The sequence below is a fragment of the Diprion similis genome, chromosome 2 (assembly GCF_021155765.1).
Source record: "Diprion similis isolate iyDipSimi1 chromosome 2, iyDipSimi1.1, whole genome shotgun sequence".
NCBI classification, from domain to species: Eukaryota; Metazoa; Arthropoda; class Insecta; order Hymenoptera; family Diprionidae; genus Diprion; species Diprion similis.
The window spans coordinates 889614-913498 of NC_060106.1; the positions used below are offsets into that span (position 1 = coordinate 889614).

The 23885-nt window shown below is 41.4% G+C and overlaps 1 protein-coding gene across 1 annotated transcript in view; it reads left to right on the forward strand.

The window, feature by feature from the left end:
• LOC124416179 (coiled-coil domain-containing protein 142) overlaps positions 1 to 23885 on the forward strand; it is a 320435-nt gene that overhangs the window by 107418 nt on the left and 189132 nt on the right. The window contains exon 5 of the mRNA XM_046897102.1: positions 15512 to 15796. Coding sequence (XP_046753058.1) covers positions 15512 to 15796 — 285 coding nt within the window. The remainder of the gene's footprint in view (positions 1 to 15511; positions 15797 to 23885) is intronic.

Consider the following 23885-nt stretch of genomic DNA (forward strand, 5'->3'; position numbering starts at 1 on the left):
AATGGTCACGGATTTGAAATAATGTCTCCTTTGTTAGTTTTTGAATCCATGAGGTCTTTCCTGTCACCATGTGCGCTTCAATTTGAGTCTACTATCACGCATTACTCGTTATTATTTTAAGGTTCACTTTCCACCATGCACTTCGTGTGATTCGTTTCTTTCCTCGTCGCCATTTCTTAAGTGCGGAATCAAGGGAACGCAAGGATATTTTTAGTAGCTTCATTTCATAACGAAGGTACATAATTCCGGGCGGTTCTTACCGCGTCGGACAATCGCCGAAAAGCTACTGAGGCGTGAGTCACGCCACTGGTCAGTACGCGACAATTTATCACGACAATTGCTTGCACGTGTTGCACTGCGACTTTTTGAGTTTAATCGGAAGCCTGTCGCGGAAAATGATTACCTACCTATGGTTCAATCGTTGGGATTATACAGGGTGCGACACATAAGTAGACAGACGCAACTAACTTGAAACCGAAGGGTTTCCGAGAAAAATGTTTCAGACAAAAGTTTTATTACCCCTGAAAATGTGTTGCACTGACTGTGACTCGAACAACCTGTCTATATGTCCTCTATATGTCCTTGCACCTTCACTAATGACCGGGGAAAAACTATAGCAAAAGATTCCGCGTCGAAGATTCCGGAAATCCTTCATTTTCAAGTTATTTGCGATTGTGAACTTAAATGCCTCAGCCTGTATATCCGTAGATTACAAGCACAAATTGCAATTAATAATAAAGAAATGTGTACCTAATCTAGTTGACAATCTTTTGCCAACAATCAATTACGGTGACTTGATCTTTTCGATTCCGATTTAATCTAGAACAGTGTCTTAATCTAACAGGCGTATACTGTGACTTCAAACATAGAGAATAGGTTCCTCATGAATTCCCACACGTTGTAGCATTTGCTTATACTGCGTACCTAATCTTCATCCATCAAAGTGAAAAGTTCATCAGTAAAGACCATCATCAGAAATCAGTCGCGTCAGTTAAAGTCAAACGTGCGCTGTCCTCTATTGTAACCGCGACTAATCTGTGCGTCAACAACACCGATCTATCGAAGTGTGAATCGCGTCGCGCAATAATCAGTGTGTTCGTGTCTCGTTTGTGAATACTCAGTTCGTCGCGTGAGTGTGAAATCCTTCGTACATCAACATGTCCATCGAAGAATACATCGACCGTCAAAGTGACTACATTTGGCGCATCTCTCGGGCCGTCGACGATTTGCGCAAGCTTGGTGAAGCAAAAATCACTTATGGGCAGGTGAAGTCGCGGCTGAACACGTTAAATTCAAATTGGAATAAGTTCAAAGACACTCACGAAAAGATTATCGAACTCAAAGCCGGAGCCAAAAGTGATCAACTCGACGCGATCAAAAAGTGTTCGTACTTCGCGAAGGATTACTACGGGCAGTGTGAAGAACATTTTTCAAATAGCGAAGGAACGATGCTTGATCTTCTCGAATCGCTATCGCCTGCACCTGCAGCGATCGCGCAAAATGCTGCAGCTCCTCAAACCACAACTGCAGGTGGTTCATCAAAACGGTTACCGCGCATCGAATTGCCCTCTTTCTCGAGCAATTACTCTGATTGGAAGCCTTTCCACGACCTCTTCACATCGATGGTCCGCGAAAATTTGCAACTCTCGGAAGTGGAAAAGCTGCACTATCTCAAAACTAGCCTGACTGGTGAGCCGTCGCAACTTATCAAAAACATCGCGCTCACAACGGAGAATTTCCCTCGAGCTTGGGAAACTCTCGTATCACGGTATGAAAACAAGCGGCTTCTGACCGATTTTCATCTCGCGAAACTTTTCGCGAATCCTCGTGTCGTGAAAAAATCGTCATCGGAACTCAAGAGCTTGCACAGCAACACCTGCAAAGCTCTTGGTGTGCTCGAACTTCTCGATAGTCCCGAGAAACTAGGGGATCACATCGTCGTAAACATGACGATTCGCAAGCTCGACCCAGCATCCCTCGAAGAATGGGAAAAGAGTGTTAGCGATAAACTCGAGCCCCCTACGTTCGCGGAGCTCAAAGCGTTTCTCATCGGTCGCATCCACGCTCTCGAAGCCATGGAGCAAGCTCATGCTCACAATCAAACCGCGATGTCTAAACCACACTCATCACGAGGAAGGACAAGCCCTCACCCGACAAAGTCACACACAGCGCAATCAAAAGAACAATCGTGTGCTTGTTGCAAGGCCAATCACTACATCGCGTTCTGTCCGACCTTTCGCGACAAATCTCTGGACGAAAGAAGGGAAGTAGTCTCGTCGAAGAAGCTCTGCTTCAATTGTCTCGGTCCGCATCAACAGAAAGACTGCCGATTAACAAAATTGTGTCGCGTGTGCAACGGTCGACATCACTCTCTGCTTCATCGAAACTCATTCTCAACCTCAACAGCAGCCAGCAACGGCACTCCTCGTGGACAGGCTGCAGTAGCACAACCTGCAGTTCAGAACACACCCAGTGCGAATGGCGTATCTCAGGTGAGCAACCATGCAGCTCAGCCTACGATAATTAAGCGATCTCCAGTTCTTCTCGCTACAGTGCAGTTAATCGCCTCAAATCCGAAAACAGGAGAAAGGATTATCGCTCGCGCCTTGCTCGATCAAGGATCTGAAAGTTCTTTTATCACAGAATCTCTCGCGCAACAATTGCGATTACCTCGGCATCAAGCAACGATACCAATCATCGGTGTCGGTGCTCAACAATCGGCAGTGACTCGCGGCATCGCGGCACTGCAACTGAACTACCGTGTCGACCCCTCGTTCTCGTGTCAGGTGAGAGCGCTCGTGCTTCCGCGACTCACATCATATCTACCCTCGTTTCGAATTCTCGTCGAAGACTGGCCTCATCTACGAGGACTCCACCTCGCGGATCCAAGTTTCGCTCATCCCAGTCAGATCGACATCATTCTCGGAGCTGACATCTACAGCCACATCATCGCGCAAGGAGTTCGAAAAGGAGCACCAGGAACTCCAATCGCGCAAGAAACTCAATTCGGATGGGTTGTCTCCGGCCGCGTATCGTCGGAAGCAGCAAGCATATCTCATGGCGCAGTTCAAGGCTTCCAATGCTCTCTCGATCACGAACTGCTTGATCTCGTGCAGCAGTTCTGGAAGCAAGAAGAAGTGTCGAAACGCCTCGCACTAACTTCCGAAGAAGAGCGTTGCGAACAACATTTCCGCGAAACGGTTTCGCGAACCGCGTCCGGTCGTTGCGTGGTTCGGCTGCCGCTCAAAGACAATCCGGTAGATTTCGGCAACTCTCGAGTCCCCGCTCATCAAATGCTCCTTCGGTTGGAGAAACGATTCGGAAGTGACGCGAAACTCAAGGAGGCTTACTCGAACTTCCTTCGCGAATATCGTGAACTCGGGCACATGCGTCGCGCTATCAATGCACCTGGAGACAATTCCCGATTGTTTTATCTTCCGCATCACGGTATAGTTCGCGACAGCAATTCTACAACGAAGTTACGCGTAGTGTTTAACGGGTCTCAAAAAACCAACCTCGGACTTTCTCTCAATGACAATCTCCTCGTCGGTCCGAAAGTGCAAACCGACCTCGTGGACGTGCTCTTACGCTGGTGACAGTATCCAGTCGCATTCTCATCGGACATCGTCAAGATGTATCGACAAATTTTGGTTCACGAGGGTGACCAAGATCTACAGCGAATCCTCTGGAGGGAAGAACCGGAGCTACCCATTGAAGAATATCAGCTAACTACGGTAACTTACGGTCTCGCGAGCGCTCCGTACCCCGCGATTCGTGTCCTTCATCAACTCGTCCAAGACAAAGGTAAGCAATATCCTCTTGCAGGCCACGCAATTCTCGAGAACACGTATGTCGACGACATCCTCTCAGGAGCAGAGGACGTTCATCAAGGTCACGAGAAAATCAACGAGCTCAATCAATTGCTCAGAGCGGGCGGCTTTGAACTTCAAAAGTGGACCTCAAGTCACCCAGAACCTCTCGCTGACATTTCTCATAACAATCAAGAGATCGCGAGCATCTGAATCTCGATCAAAGTCCATTCTTCCGGGCTCTCGGTCTCGCATGGAGACCAGACATCGACGCGTTCGGATTCTCTCCGCAAGCTCATCAAGCTCAAGACAAGTTTTCGAAACGGAAAGTTCTCTCACAAACCGTGCAACTCTTCGATCCTCTCGGATGGCTGTCCCCGATCACGATTAGAGCCAAAATCGTTATGCAGGAATTGTGGGCACTCGGTCTCCACTGGGACGAGCCGCTTTCCGATTCATTGTCATCGCGATAGATCGCGTTTCTGCAAGAACTTCAAGACATCTCCGCTATCACAATCCCACGATGGATCGGGTTAAGGTCATCATCTTTCGGAATAAAAATCCACGGGTTTGCTGATGCCTCTCAAAGTGCATTGGGCGCAGTGATCTACGCAAGAACGTATATCGACACTCACGAAGTACGCGTCTCACTGGTGTGCGCGAAAACTAAAGTAGCGCCGCTAAAAAAGGTGACGATTCCGCGTCTCGAACTCTGCGCTGCAACCCTTCTCATCCGGCTAATGTGTCACGTGGAAAAAACACTCAATCTCGAAAACAGCCCGGTTCATCTGTGGACGGATTCCACAGTCGCGCTCGCGTGGATCAAAAGCCACCCATGGCGGTGGAAAGAACTCGTTCGTAATCGCGTAACGGAAATTCAAGAGTTCGCGCGCGCTTGTTGGCATCACATCTCGGGTTCCGAAAACCCCGCTGATCTCGCATCTCGTGGTGCATCTCCGGAGCAACTCCAAAACTCACAGCTTTGGACCTTCGGACCATCCTGGCTCTCCAAACTGTCAGTCAATTGGCCATCTTCATCTCCGCGACCAGAGGAAGACATGTGTCTCGAAGAAAGAAAAGGGCTGGCGACTCATATCGCAACAGCCAAGCTGCCACAAGTGTGGGATCTCGTCGACCGCTACTCAACACTGTCGACCCTCCTCCATGTCCCCGCGTTGTGCAAACGCGCTGCAAATCATTTCCTCGCGAAGCGGAAATCAAATCAACCAATCACGCCCATCAATTCTGATCCAATTTCGACTCTGGAATTAAACGACGCTCGACTGTTGTGGACCAACGCCACTCAGCAGGCGTATTTCGCGGAAGAAATTCGCCAAATCAAGACAAGCTCAAGTCTCCCTCGTAGTCATCCGCTATCGCGACTCACGCCGTTTATCGATTCTCACAGATTCCTCAGAGTCGGCGGGCGACTGAATCACTCAAATCTATCGTACGACGAAGAGCACCCGTTCATCTTGCCTCGTGAATCGTCGTTCTCTACGTTGATCATTGATCATTATCATCGGCTGACGCTCCACAGAGGCCCGCAACTCACTCTCGCTACGATTCGACAGCGGTACTGGATCCTGGGAGGAAGAGTACCGATCTGTATGTTCATACACCGTTGCGTTCCTTGTGCGCGTCAACGCGCCACTCTCAGCAGTCAACAGATGGGCCAACTCCCTCAATCTCGAGTCACGCAATCAAGGCCATTTCTCCACTCTGGCGTTGACTATGCTGGTTCGTTCTCGATTCGAGCCCCCCGCGGAAGAGGAGCGAAAACATTCAAGGGATACATCGTCGTCTTTATCTGTTTCTCAAGCTCGGCTGTGCATCTGGAGCTGGTTTCGAACTACACGACGGAAGCATTCATCGCGGCGTACAAACTCTCGAGCTCGAGCGATTGCGGAACAAATCTCGTCAGTGCAGACGCAGAACTTCGCCGTCTTCTCGCTGCATCCTCAAAGGAGTTCTTAGAAATCGCGAACATCCTCGCATCTCAAGGAACCCAGTGGCGGTTCAATCCTCCCTCCGCGCCTCATTTCGGTGGAAAATGGGAAGCCGGAGTGAGATCGGTCAAATTTCACCTCAAACGAGTCATCGGAGAAACCGCTCAAACGTTCGAACAATTCGCGACGTTCCTCACGCAAGTAGAAGCTACGCTCAACTCTCGACCTTTTTGCGCTATCTCGGACGATCCACGAGATCCAAGTGCCTTGACTCCAGGACACTTTCTCGTCGGCTCATCATTGAATACGATCCCTGAGCCGTCACTCAGCGAAGTGCCAGTTCAACGGCTGTCTCACTGGCAACACTCGCGTCAAATGCTGGAGCACTTCTGGAAGCGATGGAGTACGGAGTATCTCCAAACCTTCCAAAACCTCTCTAAATGGCAGGCTCAACACGGAAACATCCAGATCGGTTCCATCGTCCTCGTGAAAAACGAAAATCTACCTCTACCCGTGTGGCCCCTCGTGAAAGTGATCGAAGTGCATCCGGGAACAGACGGTCTCGTTCGCGTTGTGACCGTTGAAACAAAGTCCTCAGTGTTTAAACGACCGATTGTGAAATTGTGTGTGCTTCCCGTGACCTCTTGAAAGACTCTAAGAATATGTTATAGCGCATGGCGGGCGGCATGATTTAATTTCGCGATCGTTACCGATAGCGAAGCGGGCGGTATGTTTGGGCAAACTAGAAAATCTGTTTGAATGAAGGTGTTGTCTCGCACTTATTTCGATTTCATTTCACTCGGCATTTAAACTCATCCTCACATGTACGCACACTCGCGTGCAATGTTTACCTGCCTCTACCTCAAATCTCGCCGCCTGCCCATGTCGCGCTTCGCAGCACATCAGCTGTATTTCATGTATTGTCTACTGTCTCAAAATTCTGTACGTGTATTATCTGTGTGTATTCTCTTGTCTCTGTAAACCCTCAGTTGCCGTATCAATCTCGTGCGAGATACATCGTTTCGCTAATCTATCCCAAATAAAATTATCTTGGTTATTGTTAACATTCATCATCTATCTCATTCATCATTCCGTTCCCTCACTCTAGTCATTCATTTCTCATTCGCGGATCCTACGTCAATGATCCACGTCCTTCGTTATCTCTACAAACACCCTTAGTTGGAGAGGAATTCCTTCCCTCACTCATGCATGGTTGGATGTTATGTCACATACGGATGCGAAATGACTATCTCACGCGAGTACGTACATACATATGGGCCAATCAACAAATTATGACCACATGAACAGGACGTCAAAAAATCGATATGTCTGAAATATTAATCCCTTGGAATGTGTACCAACAAGGAGACTCAGGCCTCCGGACTACAGATTCTGCCCAAATTTTCAGGAGTATTTCTTTGGCCCTGAAATGAAGCCCCTCATGCTCCGTTTTATCGAATGAGCCTTTCATCGTTCGCTATCCTTCACAAACTATGACAAAATGCCATTTTTGACAAATCCAAAAGGCTTTCGCTACTGCTCTAGACTGCTCCAGCAAATTTGGATTCATTAGCGAAACTTTCTCGATCGATCACGAAGATTGATAAACCATGCAATAACTCACTATATTTAACCCTTCTCTGCGAGGCTAACGTAATGGTGAATATCGTAAGCAGCAATACTGAAAACATACGTGCTTAGCTAAATGAGAACGCAACGATAGACTGCTTTTCAATGAATTATGGAAGAATAGGTATCTTATGTGGAAAATTCTCACCTTTTTAAATATGTTGTTCATTTCTGGACAAATTTTCGAAACCAATCTTAGAAACACATTTTTCGGAAGAAACCGTATTTTTTCATGCACAACCGTATTTTATCCAAATTTTAAGTACTTCATATGCAAGCTCAGACTTTTTCAGTATGGAACTCCAGTTGTAGAGCGGGACGACCATTGGATTTCACATGACTGATACACCGATGACACATTATTCACAACCTTTATCAATTCAGCGTAGCTCAGTTGAGATCATATGGCTGTCACACTCTGAAAATTTGAGTTCCATACTGAAAAAATCTCGGCTTTCAAATGAAAAACTCAAAAGTAAGATAATATTTGGTAGGGCATATGAGAAAAGCAAAAAATATGTTTTTGAGATTGATTTCAAAAAGTTATCTAAAAATGAATAACGTATTCGGAAAGGAAACAACTTTTCACCTAAGATACTCATTTTTTCATTTTTTTTTTCGATAAGGATACAGAAGTAATTTTCGTTTGACCTTTAGTTATTTGAAAATGATGAACTTTGATGGGGCATTTCTCGCGAACGGTAAGTCGTGCAAGGTAAAATTTGGTCAACTTTTCAATCTTAGTACACGCTACAACGGATAAAAATTTCAGACAAATCCATTCTTTGACGTACCGTTCTTGTCCTAATTGTCCGTGGACTTGCTGATATACATTCTCTCTCTTTGAGTTCCGCCTCTTGCGGTAGAGTAGAACACCCCCGTAACTTCCTATTTCTCAGAGCTCTTAGCCCCGAGCTGCAGAAATTACAGAAAAAGCGCTGTACTTCTACCGGGACCATCTCTAGAAACTATACAAGAACTGCGCATGCGCGAGTTTAAATCCGCCGTGCGTGCAGTCTGGCCACCCCGCATTTCAGCTGTCAACCTTTGTTTTTGTCGGCCATGTAATTCATACGCGTTTTTGAGGTTTGAGTGTCAAATAATTGAGGTAGTGACTCGCAAAGGCTTGGGAAGCATTTGTCATTGCGCCAGAAAGTTGATTCTTCAAAGAACGGTCGGAATTTAATGCTAATGCTCTTTTACAATTCGTCTTAATCGAGTGAAACAAGAAATCTGTTGGAATGTTTGGTGCTTGGAAGAAACAAAGTAGGTAAGTAGGGATAATTTATTCAATCATTTTTATTCCTTCATACATTAAGAATAAAAATGACATTTTTTTCTATTAACAGAAAATACAGTGAAAATAATTGCATCTCTGCTATTCGCTGATATCTGCTCCCCCCATTCAATTCATGACACATGCAAACATCATCACCTCTTTTGTTGGTTGTTGGAAGAAGTTGTGGGTCTTACAGTTTCTTTTAATTTCAAATCGCGTGCAAAATATCTTCTAATCAACTTTGTCACTCTCAGATAATTTCAGAAGGTACCATTAGATTTGATGATTCTTGATTGTTCAAGGAATTGGAATATCTTACCGTTAATAACACAACTGTGAATCTCTTTTTCTAGAATTCAGTTCAACAAAATTGTTGTTACTACTACAGAAAATTACCCAATATTTATTCGAGTTTATTTTATGAATTTTCAACAATTTTTGATTAAATAAATGAAGGGAACCCAATACTAAAATCAAAATATTTGATTTACTGGAATAATTTCTGAATTTCATGTTGGTGCAGTTCGAATCAAAGAAAATCTAATCCGAAGAGTAAAACTCAGGAACATTCTGTGACCCAAGTTAAAAATAGACATTTTCAAAATGTACCTCAGTATCACAATTACCTTTCAGGATAACCATGTTTTAGAGAAATGTTCAGATCAATAATATAAAGATATCAACTCATCAAATTCAAGATTCTAGCCCTTGTTCCTTTGAAACAAATGAATACCTAATTTTGAACGAAGTTCATGAAAACATTTTCTTAAATAATCTCCTACTTGCTGTTATTTAGGAACAATAGACTCAAACCTAAATCCAATAAAATATCTTCTTCATAGTGCTCGGAACCTCATCCAGTAACATAAATATGCGGAAGGAATTCCTATGTCGCTGAAACCATTATAAAATTCCTTGTTTTCAACTTGTGCCACTAGATAACTTTTGCGAGTTCCATTTCCAATCTGAGGATGAGATTTTTTTGTTTTGGACAGTGTTAATATGGGATGCAGAAATAATTGTAATAAATAGAGATTTACAAACTTTCAGTCTAAGTGAAGGACCATGGTAAGAGTGTAAAATTGAATCTGGTTTCAAGCTATCGAGAAGTTACCGGATAACTCCCTGATAGAGATTCATAATAAAAAAGTTAGCCAGCAAGTAAATCTTACTGTAGACCAAGTGATCATTGTAACGTGTACTAGTAAGTGAATGCATTCTGTAGACGTTGCTGGAGTTGAACGAGACTGAAGCATGGATGATAGCTGCAACCAGCTAGTCAGATGATACCGTCAATTAATATTGGCTTCAAAGATATTTTCTACTGAAGTTATCCAACATTGTTAGATTGAGATTGGTTCAATTTACCTATCAAAACTCATTCGTAGAATCTGATTCAAGACTTGAAACACTATTCATCTGACTACCAAGAGAGTATGAAATAAAATATCAAAACAAAAAAGAATAAAATTTTAGAAGAAATGCGGGCTAATAATACCGTTTGGATTACAATGGTGCACGGAATGATTCCTCGGCAAAATTAATTAGTAGCAACTGTTGAAAAACAAACTTATTACTATTGGCTCGATCAATCTAAAATGATCGAATATTCAGAAATCATGATCTGTGGCGTGTCGCGCTCTTCAATTTTGTCTCAACTGATGTTCAGAAGGTGGAGACGACCTGAAGAAATTCCCTTGGGTTTCTGTTGTCTGATGAAACAACGGAACAATCAGGGTCGATGGTTGGAATGGTGGCACCAATCGAGAAATCAGGGTCCTTGCCATCAACGTTTGGACCATTAGGTAAGGTATGATTTTCCTCCCATTAACCACACTTGAAACTTTGAGCCTACCAAAAAAGACGAATTTTGTCATTAAATACATGTGAAAATATTGTCATATGCAAAGATCACAGAATCAGAAATTTACTTACACGCTTCGATGCCTGACAACTTTAGTCCCACTTCGATGATGGATTGTTTCCTACCTGAAAATATTAGAAGGTATCATGATCAGTTAGGAGCTTCTAATATTTTTGGATACAACTGATTTGTAAAAAATTGCATGAAAAATGAACGTTATTGTAACTCATTGCCATGTGACATCAACTGACTCCATGTTCGAAAATTACAATCACGAGTTACCGATCGTTGGATATCGTTTCAGGTGATGCGTTTGTAAATTCCATTTATTGACTTTGAATTGTTAATTCTTCTTATAGTCCATATTATCCCGAAATCAACAAAATTCATCGAATCGCGAATGTCACATCATGCTCGCGAGGTTATCAAAATTTGTTTACCCTAACCGCTGAACACGCGGTAATTGAACGTCGCCGTTCTCATCGCGGAACCATTTCCATGTTTTCCCACGTAATGATAGGGAAGGATATCGATTTCTTGAACTGAAAGTCAGAAACAGATCACCACGTGGTATTTAGCTAGACAATAGTACGTATCATAGTTCTGTGCATACTGAAAAACACCCGCGAGGGCGCGAAAATCACGCTGCTACCACAATCTGATTGGATGAGACCAACGCCGCGACCGATATCAGCCAATCAAATCATCTTTCTGTAAAGTTTCCCAACTTCTCCACCCGCGAATATAAACTCGCCCGCGCGCGCAAACTGGCCACTTTGCAAAAAGATTGCACGTGGTGAACCTCGTGTTTGATAAGTATCGTAATCCTTTCGCGAAGTTTTTTACAGGTTGAAAATGCCTAATTACAACTTTTCTGTTCAAAAAAAAGTGAAGCTGGTGAAGCATCACCATCAAGGACTGACGTACCGGGAAAATGGAGATCATTTCGCGGCTGCCCACCCGGATCGACCGATACCGTCCATCGCGACAATCATGAACATGGTCCTGAAGCTTGAGCAAACTGGGAGTGTCGACGAGAGGACGAAGAAAGTGGTCCAGCCAACCCGGCAACTAAGTTGGGATACCAAGCTGGACATCTGCTTGACCATCGAAGAGGATTCCTTCAAGCCAACCAGCCATGTTGCACAGGAGCTTGAGATATCCAAGGCGTTGGTCAGAAGAGTGCTGCGTGAAGCTAAGTACAAATCGTACAAGTTTCAAGTACATCACGAACTCTTGGTTGGTGATGACGATAATCGTCTTCGCTTCAGCCAAGAGATGATGGAACGTCTGAATGCAGATGAGGGCTTGTTGAGTCGCATTTGTTTCTCCGATGGAAGTACGGTGATACTTCTCGGAAAACCCAACAGGCAGAACACCAGAGCCTGGTGCCGAAGCAACCCTCGTCTGTTCATACAGGCCGGCACGCAGTACCCGTTGAAGCTCAACGTCTGGCTCGGCGCCATTGGTAATCGGCTGATCGGGTCATTTTTCATCGACGGGAACCTCAACGGTGAAAAGTATCTTCGGTTACTTAGGGACCACATCGTACCAGCTCTCAGGCTGATTAAAGAAGAAATCGTGAGTTTACCTTATCGTGTGAGGGGGGCCTTTTTATTAGCAGACTGCCTGTGATTTTGGAATAAATACTTGTTATGCTTACTAAAAGTAACGTCTCTTTTTCTGTATTTTAGGGCGGACCTATTTGGTTTCAGCAGGATAGAGTCCCGGCTCACTTTTCACGAGCTGTCCAGGATTACCTCGAACAAGAGTTCCCTGGACGTTGGATAGGTAGAGGAAGCCCGGAGTTGGAATGGCCAGCTCGTTCCCCTGATCTCGCCCCTCTGGACTACGGCTTGTGGGGCCATTTGAAAAATGTTCTTCATGCACGAGGTAGAATTGAAGGCCTCGCAGCACTGCAAGCCAGAATTTTTGACATTCTGCAGAACCTGTCGCCAGATATTATATCGAACACGACAAATGCATTTGACGATCGGCTCGGTTACTGCGCTGCAGCTGCTGAAGGGCATTTCGAGCATTTATTGAAAGGAAACCATTGGCCAGATGATCATGGGTGATCAGTAGGGAAGTTGAGATTGGTCTCCTTGAGCTATGGGATGATTGTCCTGTACGTTATTGCTTTGTTTCCTAATTTTTCTTCAGTAACATGAGTTACACTGTGAAATTAACTGTTGTCCTTTTTATCTTTTCGTACTTGGATGTCTGGTGAACCCTTCTTTGTTAATGGAACATCGACTGTTGTACAATGGAGTTGCATAAACTTTGTCAATTATTCAACGAAGTCTTCGAGGGTTTTTGAGGGTATTAGAACATTTGTCAAGTACGTTTGCTGTGATCGCTAACTTTTTGTACTCCTAAACTTTGTGTTTACAATCAATAATTGATTTTTATTTCTCGTTACTGATTTAATGACTCATTTCATGTTCGTCGGCACTGATAACTGGTTTCTGGAGTACTGCACTGTAAGAAATCTACTCCGGAGCTACCTGCTACTGGGTTTTAACAATGTACTTATTATTCATTTTATGTGAATAAAGAATCTTTTTGAGATAAACAATATTTTCACTCAGCTGCCTCAGTTTGTCTAGACTCCCACTCGTTGATGACGATCCACATTTCATTTCAGATTCCTTCTTTGAATAAATAACTAACCCAATTTCTGCAGCTTTTGATATTTGTTTCTCCATTCGAGCCTTTATTATGTCGATTAAATATCTTCTAATATCGACGACGGTATTGTTGAATGACACTATTCTTAGACAATTCTCGCGAAATAGGAATAAATATTAACATAACCTCAATCCGCTACTTTAGGCGCGAGAGATTTACAGCCTCGTCATATTTTGTGTATGTTGGTTCCCTTGGTATGCTGACGAAAATTACGCCGCGGGGCAATTTCGCTAACCAATGAGATTGAATTATTTGGCGCATGCGCAGTTCTTGTATAGTCTCTAGAGGTGTTCGCGGTATAGATCGCTCAGCAAATGTGTGCGAAGTTTACCCAGCACTTTTCGAAAAAATTATGATGAATATTATGCCGAGCTGTGCTAAACCTGTGCTAACTTGTACCGTTAACCCACCTGTCCTAACTTCAACGGTTTCCCGAAAAAACGCAAAAATCGAAAACCCAGCACTTTTGAAATATCGGGGAAAAGAAACTATGCTAGATTGTGCTCGATTTGTGCTATCTTGTGTCGCAGTTTGTTTTTTGAAAAATTTTGCACATCACAGAGATTAGAAAAAAAAAATCAAGATTGAGAATCGAGGGAAAAAGGCTATAGAGTCGCGATAGGTTATGCCGAGCCTGTGTCAACTTGTGATGTAACCTGTGTTTCTGGAAACATCGGAAAAAAATCAAAACGTATCGAAAAATACCAAAAAACGTCCAGAAAAAAACGAGAAATCAGCACCCAACCAAGCACTTCGGAAATTTTGCAATTCTGATGATTAAGTTGGGTTGTGTCGAGTTTTTACTAAATTGTGCCAAACTCGAAAGAGATAAAAGAATCACTTCATTCGAAAAAAAATAATTGAAAATTGACCAGTTCTACTAAGTTGTATTGGACGAGTACAGCAACTTCTTTTTTCGACAAACCTCGCTCTGACCGACCCTTGCCTTCGCGGAAACGGAGTTTTCTCCTAGCTGAGACTCCAACTTCCAAAGTTTTCGAAATTTCGCGAGTTGTACCAAGTTGTACCGGAAAACTGCGTCAACTTTTTCCTCAAACAAAAATGAACCGAGCTATCCTTGCACTCGTTAAAATGTATTTTTCTCCCAACTGATACGCATATTGCTAATATTTTCCAAATTGTATTAACTAGGAAACAAATATATTTTTACGCGTGCTAGGGTAGCTCGATTCAATTTTTGGTAAAGGTAAAAGCTTACGCACTTTTCCAAGACAACTCAGCACAATTAGCGACTTTTCAAAATTTTGAAACTTCTGGAGATTTAAGTCAGTTGGGAGAAAAATATATTTTCACGAGTGCAAGGGTAGCTTAGAGTCATTTTTGTCGACGAGAAAAGCTTACATGCTCTACTAGCACAACCCAGCACAACTCGCAATTTACAATATCTCGAAAATTTTCGAAATTTGAGTGTCGGCTCAGAGAAAAATGCATTTTTACGAGTGCAACGGTGGCTCGCAGAAATTTTTATGAGATTAAGAAGTTCACGTACTCGCCTTACACAACTCAGTACAAATCGCGAAATTTTGAAAATTTTGGAAGTGCAACTTAGCACAACTCGTCGATTTCCAATTTTTTTTTTCTGATTATGTAATTTTTTTAATCTCTTTTAAGTATGGCACAAGTTAGCACAAATTCAGCCCAACTCAGCGTAATCGTAGGAATTGTGAAATCTCGGAAGTGTTTGCCTCGGTGTTGATTTCTTATTTTTTCTTTTACGTTTTTTGGCCTTTCTCAGTACGTTTCGATTTTTTCAGATTTTTCCGTACACATAGGGTCTAACATAAGTTAGTACAAGATCTGCACAATCTAGTGCAATTCTCTAGATTTTTTTCCAATTCGAAATCTCAATTTTAAAAAAAAAATTTTTTGTGATATGCAGATTAAAAAAAAAATAAACAAATCCGGAAAAAATTAGCACAAATCAAGCACAATCTAGCACAATTTTTTTCCGGAATTTCAAAAGTACTGGGCAGTACTTTGTCAGATTTTCGATTTTTGAAGTTAGGAGAAGCAGAATAACGGCACAAGTTAGCACAGGTTTACACAACTCGGCACAATATTCATAATTATTTTTCTCCAAAAGTGCTGGGCCAACTTCACACATTCCGTTATTTTTGGTAAATTGGCAGTATTCGGCTGCATCGCTCGGCTGACATAAAAGTTGCAAATGTGTCAGCACAGGCGCATATTTTATCCGATATTTACGGTGTAGAAGGACATGTGTTGTAAGTATTGCATCTTAATTTTGAAAATTTGATTTTTTCCGTAGGGGTCCGACACGGGACGGATGTTTGCTGAGTTATTTTCCTTGCTGGTGTCACTGAATAATGAGTGTGAGGTGGGTGGAGAATGGGTGATAGGCGCCCCACTACTTGAACTTCCAATTTCCGAACAAATAATGGTTCTTCATAAAATGGATCATTCGATTCATACGATGCGGCTTTGGGCTATACAAGCGGCTAGTCATATCGCTCATACTTGGGATTTGAATGCATTTTTTCTCCTGGTGCATGGAGATTTGAAAAATTGTATTGAAGAGCTTTCGTATCTCAAGGTGAGTAAACCCCGTATTTAAATGGACTGTCAGTCATTTCATACCTTCATTTGGATTGTATTTGTCAGTGCGCAAACTAGCAATATAGTGACGAATAGCAACACAAAAGCTTACCTTGAACTCAATTTATTACCATAATCAGAAAAGAAAACATAGACATAATCACGAGCCATGATAAGAATAACCTAGTCCGCCAATACCTCCATGCTTAAAATGAAAATGCTTCATTTTTTCATTTTTTCAGCTAAAGATAACGTGCACATAAGTCTCGAAAAAATGACGATTTTCTAAGAGAACTAATTCCTAAAATTGAATGGTTTTAGTTTACTCATTCTCTCCCGTTATTGTTTCAATGGAAAGAGTCATTATTCTTACTATTAAAACATTATTATTTTAATAAAAGTGCCAAATAATACATCACAAAAGTTTCATTCAAATATACTTTATGCGTCGGATTCGTAAATATACTCAGGTTTTAAAGTTGACGTAATCTCTTTCATGTGTCTGTCTTATGGTATACATTTAAATACCAAAATAATGTTGAATTTTGTTCATTATGAATAGTTGAGTCGGCTTTTATTAGTGGAGGTTTACTATTTGCAATAACACAGTACGTATGCATAATCGAATTGATGTGTGATAACAGTTCTACAGGTACGAACTTTAAAATATTAGAAGTTTCAATTTGTGGAATTGCTTGCTCGACGTGTATTCTAACAGACACGATTTTATAAGTTTCCTCAACACCTTTGTACTAAATTGTGGATAAAATGTAAAAGGAGGTATCACCAATACTGCTTCGCATTTTGGTGCCTCAGATTTGATCTGCGGGAAAACTTTGTCAGCTAATACCGTGTCTCCAGGATCTATCAATTGAAGAAGACCACTATTGTGTGTAATATGTGTAGCTGTCAGTAGCACGGCCTTGATACTATTTCGTCAATTTAGCAACAAAACCGTCTGGTGTAACTACGACAAAATATTTAACTGTAAAACGTGATTTATAGTTAGAATACATTAACACACGTGGTTCTACAGTTGGCGGAGTTTCTGTTTATATATTCCGTGGAGTAGAGGACTCATTTTTTCAAGCATCACCGGGAAAATGATTGGTCAAAATTCGTTGAAAATAATAAGGTTGAATGGTACTCAAAAAAACTAAAGAAGAAAAAAGAACTTTACCCAACTGTTTCATTCTCTGATCTGATTTAATATTCGAAAATCCAATAAATCCGTAATTCGAGTAATATAGCTAGGCCAGTTCTGCATGGCGATACTTACTTTACCGGCAAGGCTCCCCCTGGCTCTGCAGACGCAAATCCTTAAAGGTTACCTCCACTCTCTCAAGATAGAATTTGATCTGTCGATCGATGTTCGGTAAAAAAATCCCTGAAATTAGCACGATCATCGATAAAAAAAACCTCCCAAATTGGCATGATCGTCGGTAAAAAATCCCCCAATTTCCCGTAGTTTTACCCCTCATGTGTTCTTTGTCGGTAAGAAGTGCTCTGTAAGTTACCATTATTCTCTGTAAGGTCTTACCGTTACCAGATAAATTGCGCTCTAAGTTACCATGCTCATCGAGCACGATCGATAAATTGTTTCACCGAGTGCAAGCGCGAACCCTCAAGCGTTCAATCTCGAACTCTCGCACGTGTCAAGTTGAGCTTCCAGAAGGATCCGTGAGTCAGCTTCGGAAAGATTCTTCCGCCCCTCCGACGATCGAGGATAGGTAATTATTAGGTATAGGCCAAGCTACAGAGATTTTTTCATGTAAAAAGTGTTAGAAGAAAACCAGCTGCGCCATTGTTTGTAAAATAGTTCCATATGATATAGTGAGATGTTTTTCACTCGACTTTATTATTTATAACTTTTTTATTAACAATTTTATGCAAAAATTGCGTTTTTTTTTTGTTTTTTGCTTATAAAATTGAAACTATCAGAGCAATCGTGATGGTGTCCAGAATAAAATTGTAGAAAATGAAAAGACAAAGAAAATGAGAGGTCGGACGACTCGATCGGACTCTTAGTTTAAGAGAAAATCGGAAAAAACCGGCCAAAATGGAGTTTTTTCAAAAATTCATAACTTGGTTATTTTTTGAGTTGTAGCGTAGATCCTCCGGTCAGTATTAGTTATTATTATAAACTTCATATGTGCGAAGAGCAGAAACTGTCCGATGCATAGTATTACTATACATGCTTCTCCTTGCTTGCTGCTCTCCCCCCCACTCTTCAACTACTCTCACGCGCTCGGCCGTTTTTCGTGAGGTTCAGCTTTATTTTTAACATATTTTTCAGCGTTTTAATGAAAAACCAAGATGAACGTTTTGTAGTATGAGAATTCTACTTTCAAAGTCTTTTTTGGAAATTGAAATCGGACCATACCTGTCGCATTCAGGTCTGCTGGAAAATTGCATAGTAAAATATTCAAATGGCCACAGATCAAAAACTATGCATCGGACAGTTTCTGCTCTTCGCACATATAAAGTTTATAATAATAACTAATACTGACCGGAGGATCTACGCTACAACTCAAAAAATAACCAAGTTATGAATTTTTGAAAAAACTCCATTTTGGCCGGTTTTTTCCGATTTTCTCTTAAACTAAGAGTCCGATCGAGTCGTCCGACCTCTCATTTTCTTTGTCTTTTCATTTTCTACAATTTTATTATGGACACCATCACGATTACTCTGATAGTTTCAATTTTATAATCAAAAAACTAAAAAAAACGCGATTTTTGCATAAAATTGTTATTAGAAAAGTTATAAATAATAAAGTCGAGTGAAAAACATCTCACTATATCATATGGAACTATTTTACTAACAATGGCGCAGCTGGTTTTCTTCTAACACTTTTTACACAAAATGCCTACTCTAAATCTCTGTAGCTTGACCTAGTACGACGTTGGGCGGCTCATGCAACGACCCTGAACAAATTCTCGCAACATATAATTTGAATAAATGTAGAGAAATTAAATATTCAAAATTCACAACGCGAAGAAAAAGTCAGATGGAATAAGAATTTTTCTTACTTTTTTTAGCTTGCTAATTTTGCCCCCTACCCTACAATCGACTTCTGAGTAATATAAGTATTAATTGATTGCATGAAATTATCAAAACTTCTAATAAACCATAAAAAATGTCGTCTTAGATGAAAAATTTGACATTTCAAAAAACTCATAGCTCGGAAACCTGTTCGATTCCAAACTTGAAATTTTCCGGGTTGTTTGGTGATACAATGAAGCATGATCCGTAAAAATTTCCAAGGATTTCGAGTTGATAGAAAAAAGTTATGGCTATTCAAAAACAGCGTTTTTTCAAAAACCGACCTCCTTTGTATGAAGACATCTCACTGGTATGGAAGCAATCAGGTGAAAATAGAGCAAATATCATCAGAATATACCTTGACGAAAAATATAAGCCGTTAACCATCCGTCCGTCCCCAAAAATGTAGATTTGCGAGCCCTTGAAAAATAAGGAAAATGTGATTAAAATAGCATTCCAGTCGAAAGCTCCCAGAAAAACCGAATATGAGTTTAAACTGACTGACTATTTTTTGACGTGATAACGTCTTATAAATCGATGAACGCCGGCTACACTTACGAAAAAGCATGACTCATAGTAACGTTCCGCCTGAGCCGAGCGAAGCGTTCGGCTCGTTCCGCCTGAGCAAAGAGTGCAGACGAGAGCGAGGCACGAAAAAAAGTGCAAATAAATATTAATTTATGGAAAAAATTGTAATTTTCAATTAACTCCTTCTTTGTATTATACAAAATAATGATAATTCAGTGATAATAATTCAATTCAATTCATAAAAGTATGCAATTTTTCATCAATGTTTTCTTATGACGTTATCACGTAAAATCATCGTCCGTAAACCGACTTTACAGACAACCCGTTTTTTTCTTAACAATATAAGATTGACAGAGAAGGATGCCATTTGGTTGGAATCTCTGACTGTGAGTCTTATAGAAGATGAGCCATAAATTTTTGGAAATGACTGAAAAATCGACTTTTTTCAAATTTCAAAAAATTCTCCAGTGGCCGGATTTGGGCGCATCGAGCTCACATTCTCAGGATCACCTTTTGCTCTGACCTACTATCAAGAAAAAATCGGTAACCAAATCAGGGTCCCACCCCCGAAACTTTTACGCGAAAATGTATATCACTAGTTATTCATTTAGAAATTGATTTATCTAATTATATAAGATATCTCATAAAGAAAAATATATATGTATTGTACTATCTATTTGATGCTGACAACATTTTTTTTAGTTTCTGATTTTTACTTACAACTACTCCCGGACGTTATTTATTAGAACTTGATTACAATTCGGTTTTTTATACAAGTTAATCGGTCACTGCTGCGTTTTTTGCATCTTCAAAATTCCACCTAGTTGTATTGACCTCTGAGGTATTTCATCAACGTTCACAGGACCGGTAGCCGATATATCGGCTTTTAGATGTTTAGATGAATTCATTTAATTTCATTTAATTTCATGGTGTTTTGAGGTTTCTGTTGTCTTAACCCTTCGAGTCATAGTAAAAAGTATTCTTTCCGTCTGTTTTATATCCATTTTTAGCATATTTACAGAATTTTTCAACATATATATTTGTGGTTTTTCACTATTTCTGATAGTAGATTAGTAGAATTTCGATACTTGGAAGTCAATATTGCGATATAATGTAAATTCTCATTGTTAGAAACAATTTTGTTGAAAAAAATGGTCAAAATTGCAGAAATATTCATTTCCGAGAAAATTACCCCTTCACCCATACACGTGTTTCACATGAATTGTGAGTTTTCAGGGTCGCTGATGACGAATCTGAAATCTGATAAATTCCATAATTAGAACTATTGTAAGAGTATGACATTTCTCATTCAACATGACATGTTTTATTTCCATAATATCCGCATTTCTCTTGAAATAAATTGATTTGAACGGATGTGATGTATTTTCACCACCTCATATCTCACAATGCATGCCATAACAATGTCTTTATTCATGGTATTGGCTGAATTGTTGATAGAAAAGATCTGACAAAATATATCTGACAGTATTCCACTAAGAAATAGAAAAATTAAAATCTTGATCTCTTTCCATCCCGGAAGCCGATGTATCGGCGTGAAAGTAGTGTGATTTTTTTCGCTATCCAACCCAATGAAATTGACACAAAAGTTCCAGGACTTCAAACGACAAAGTCGAAGAAAAATGTCAAAGTCCTGTAAAGGTTGAGAGTCGCTGCTCCGGCACCACCTGCACCATCGTCTGAAACTGATCTTTGTTCTCCTTTAAGGTGCTTATAAAGAAGCGTTGTACACCTCGAAAACGCAGGGAAGCAAAATTCCTATACCGATCAAGCGATCAGAGTAAAACTTGGGCAATTAATGCCTCATTTTGGCGAAAAGTGGAGCGTCTTTTAACTTCTTCGAAATATTGAAAAAAATTTTACAGATTTGTTACCACTCACAGAAATCGACCAAATTTTTACAGTTGCACTAAATGGATCGAACTATCCGGTATGACGAAACATACATTTTGAGCCGAGTCCCATGAGATTTGATGGTGAAATGACAAAATGGCAGCAAATCTGGTTTTTGATTACGAAATACACCGAAATCTCATTTTGGCGAAATTTGTTACCAACCTTTCATGCATGCCAGTAATTTTTTACCAACATTACACGCATACATTACTGGCATGCGCGTAATATCGGTACCAAATGTCGCCAAAATGAGATTTTGGTGTTCTTCGTAATCGAAAACCAGATCAGCTGCCATTTCGTCATTTCAACATCAAATCTCATGGGACTGAGCTTGAAATGTGTGTTTCATCACCACCGAGTGGCATCATACCGGATGGTCAATCCATTCAGTGCAACTGTTAAAATTTGGCCAATTTCTGTGAGTGGTAACAAAACTGTAAATTTTTTTTCGAAATTTGGAAAAAGTAAAAAGACGTTCCACTTCTTGCAAAATAAAGCATTAACTGCCCAAGTTTCACTCTGATCACTTGAGCGGTATAGGACTTTTGCATCCCCGTGTTTTCCAGGTGTACATCGCGTTTTTATGAGCACCTTAAGGTAGTTGTTCAGCATTCTCACCGAATTCATAAGAGAAAGCTCGAAATCACACGTGAACTGTTTCCTAAAATTCTCAAAACAAACCCACACACACAACCACACAAACACATTCACTACGTACACTCTCAAGGCAGCAAATGCCTTGTTTACCTCAGTTACACTCTTGTAGAGCTTGAGCGAGGATGTAAACTTCGAACCTCGTCAAGCAATTTCTATCCTATTGAATAAATTGTTAATTTTGGTTTCTTGTTGAGAAAAACTGTGATTCGTATTTTACTCCCACCCTCACCTAATCTAATCTAGCACAAAACATTTGGTCCTTCGAGCCGGATTGGAGTGAATACACGAACAGAAACTCGGAAAAGTGTCGATTATTTCGAAACGAAAATCTCGTCAACCTCATCGACACTCTCAGTCGCTCTCACACATACGGGTCGCGGTAGTGTTGGTGCGTGGTGATATAGTTGTGCGAGTGTGTTCGCGTCTCGTGTCTCATCGCTATCGTATCTATCAGTGTCCGCGTGTAGTGCGTGCTCCCCCCAGTATCGCTGGTATTGGGGTCCTGTATCGTTGTTCCAACGAAGTGTATCGGTTACGTATGTGCGCGTCGCTACGAAACTAATACAAGTGAAGCGCTCTTCGTGCTCGTGTCGCTGTGGCCTTGTGTGGCAAGAGACTATAGACCCTCGCCACGCGGTGTGCCATCGCTCCCACTACTACTATTACCCGTCTCCTTCTCTTACTCGCGCGCTCAGCTGACGTCGCAGCTGTCTCGGTTTTTTTCACGTTTCGCGATCTCAGACTGTTATCACGATTAGAATTCCGGTCGCAGTTTGTTTCCTTCTCTCAAATTATGCAGTCACGCATGGAGAAGCAAGCCAGACTCTCTGGGCAAATTTCTCGGACTCACGACAATATCAAAAGGCTCGGTCAAGCAAATATAACTCAAGGAGTACTTGAAGCCCGACTTCAGGCACTCGAAGAAAAATGGAGACAATTCCAAAATGATCACGATAAAATTGAAAATGAAGCATCAAGCGACGACATGAAAATGAGGTACTTTACAGAAGATTTTTTCTCAACAACGGAAGAAATTTATCTCACGCAAAAAGGAAAGTTATTGGACTATCTTCGTGTATTTGTTGACAGACCTCCCGAAGTTGCAAGAAATGACCCCATTCCAATAGTACGACAATCACTGCCAAAAATCAATATCCCAAAATTCTCGGGAGACTTTACCGAATGGCTAAACTTTCGCGATCTCTTCAAGTCTATGGTGATTGACGCACCGTTGTCGCCAATAGAGCGAATGCACTATCTAAAAACTAATCTAACAAAGGAAGCCTCTTCCCTAATTGCTTCAGTGCCTTCCACTGCTGACAATTTTGAAGTCGCGTGGCAGCTTCTTTCCTCTAGATATGACAAAACTCGCTTATTAACCAATGCTCAAATTGCTAGCCTTTTCTCACTCCCAGCTATGACCTCGGAGTCCTCCTCGGATCTGAAGGTCCTCTACAACGGAACCTCCAATGCACTCGGTGCATTGAAGGCATTAGGACACCCCGTTGACAATTGCGACGATTTTATCGTGTATATGACAGTGCAAAAGTTAGATAAGCAATCTCGACGCGAGTGGGAAGCCTCTGTCGGAGCAAAAAAGGAACCATCTACTTTCAAGGAACTGCAATCCTTTCTCGAGAATCGCATTTGCTCCATCGAGGCCCTCGAAGGAGCGACAAAACCTCACGAAAGCTCAGCATCTACGAAAACCGCACCCTCAAGCGCTGTTCGTAACTCGAAAAAACCATCCAGCTCGTCGCCTCATCAGGGAGTCAAATCTCACGTATCAAGCACCTCTCCAACCAATCAGAAATGCGCTTTATGCCAAGAAGGACATTTCGTTCTCTTCTGCGAAGCCTTTCGTGCTAAAACGGCTGAAGACCGAAGGTCCTTCGTGCTAGAAAACAAATTGTGCCTAAACTGCGTTGGACACCACTACGCTCGC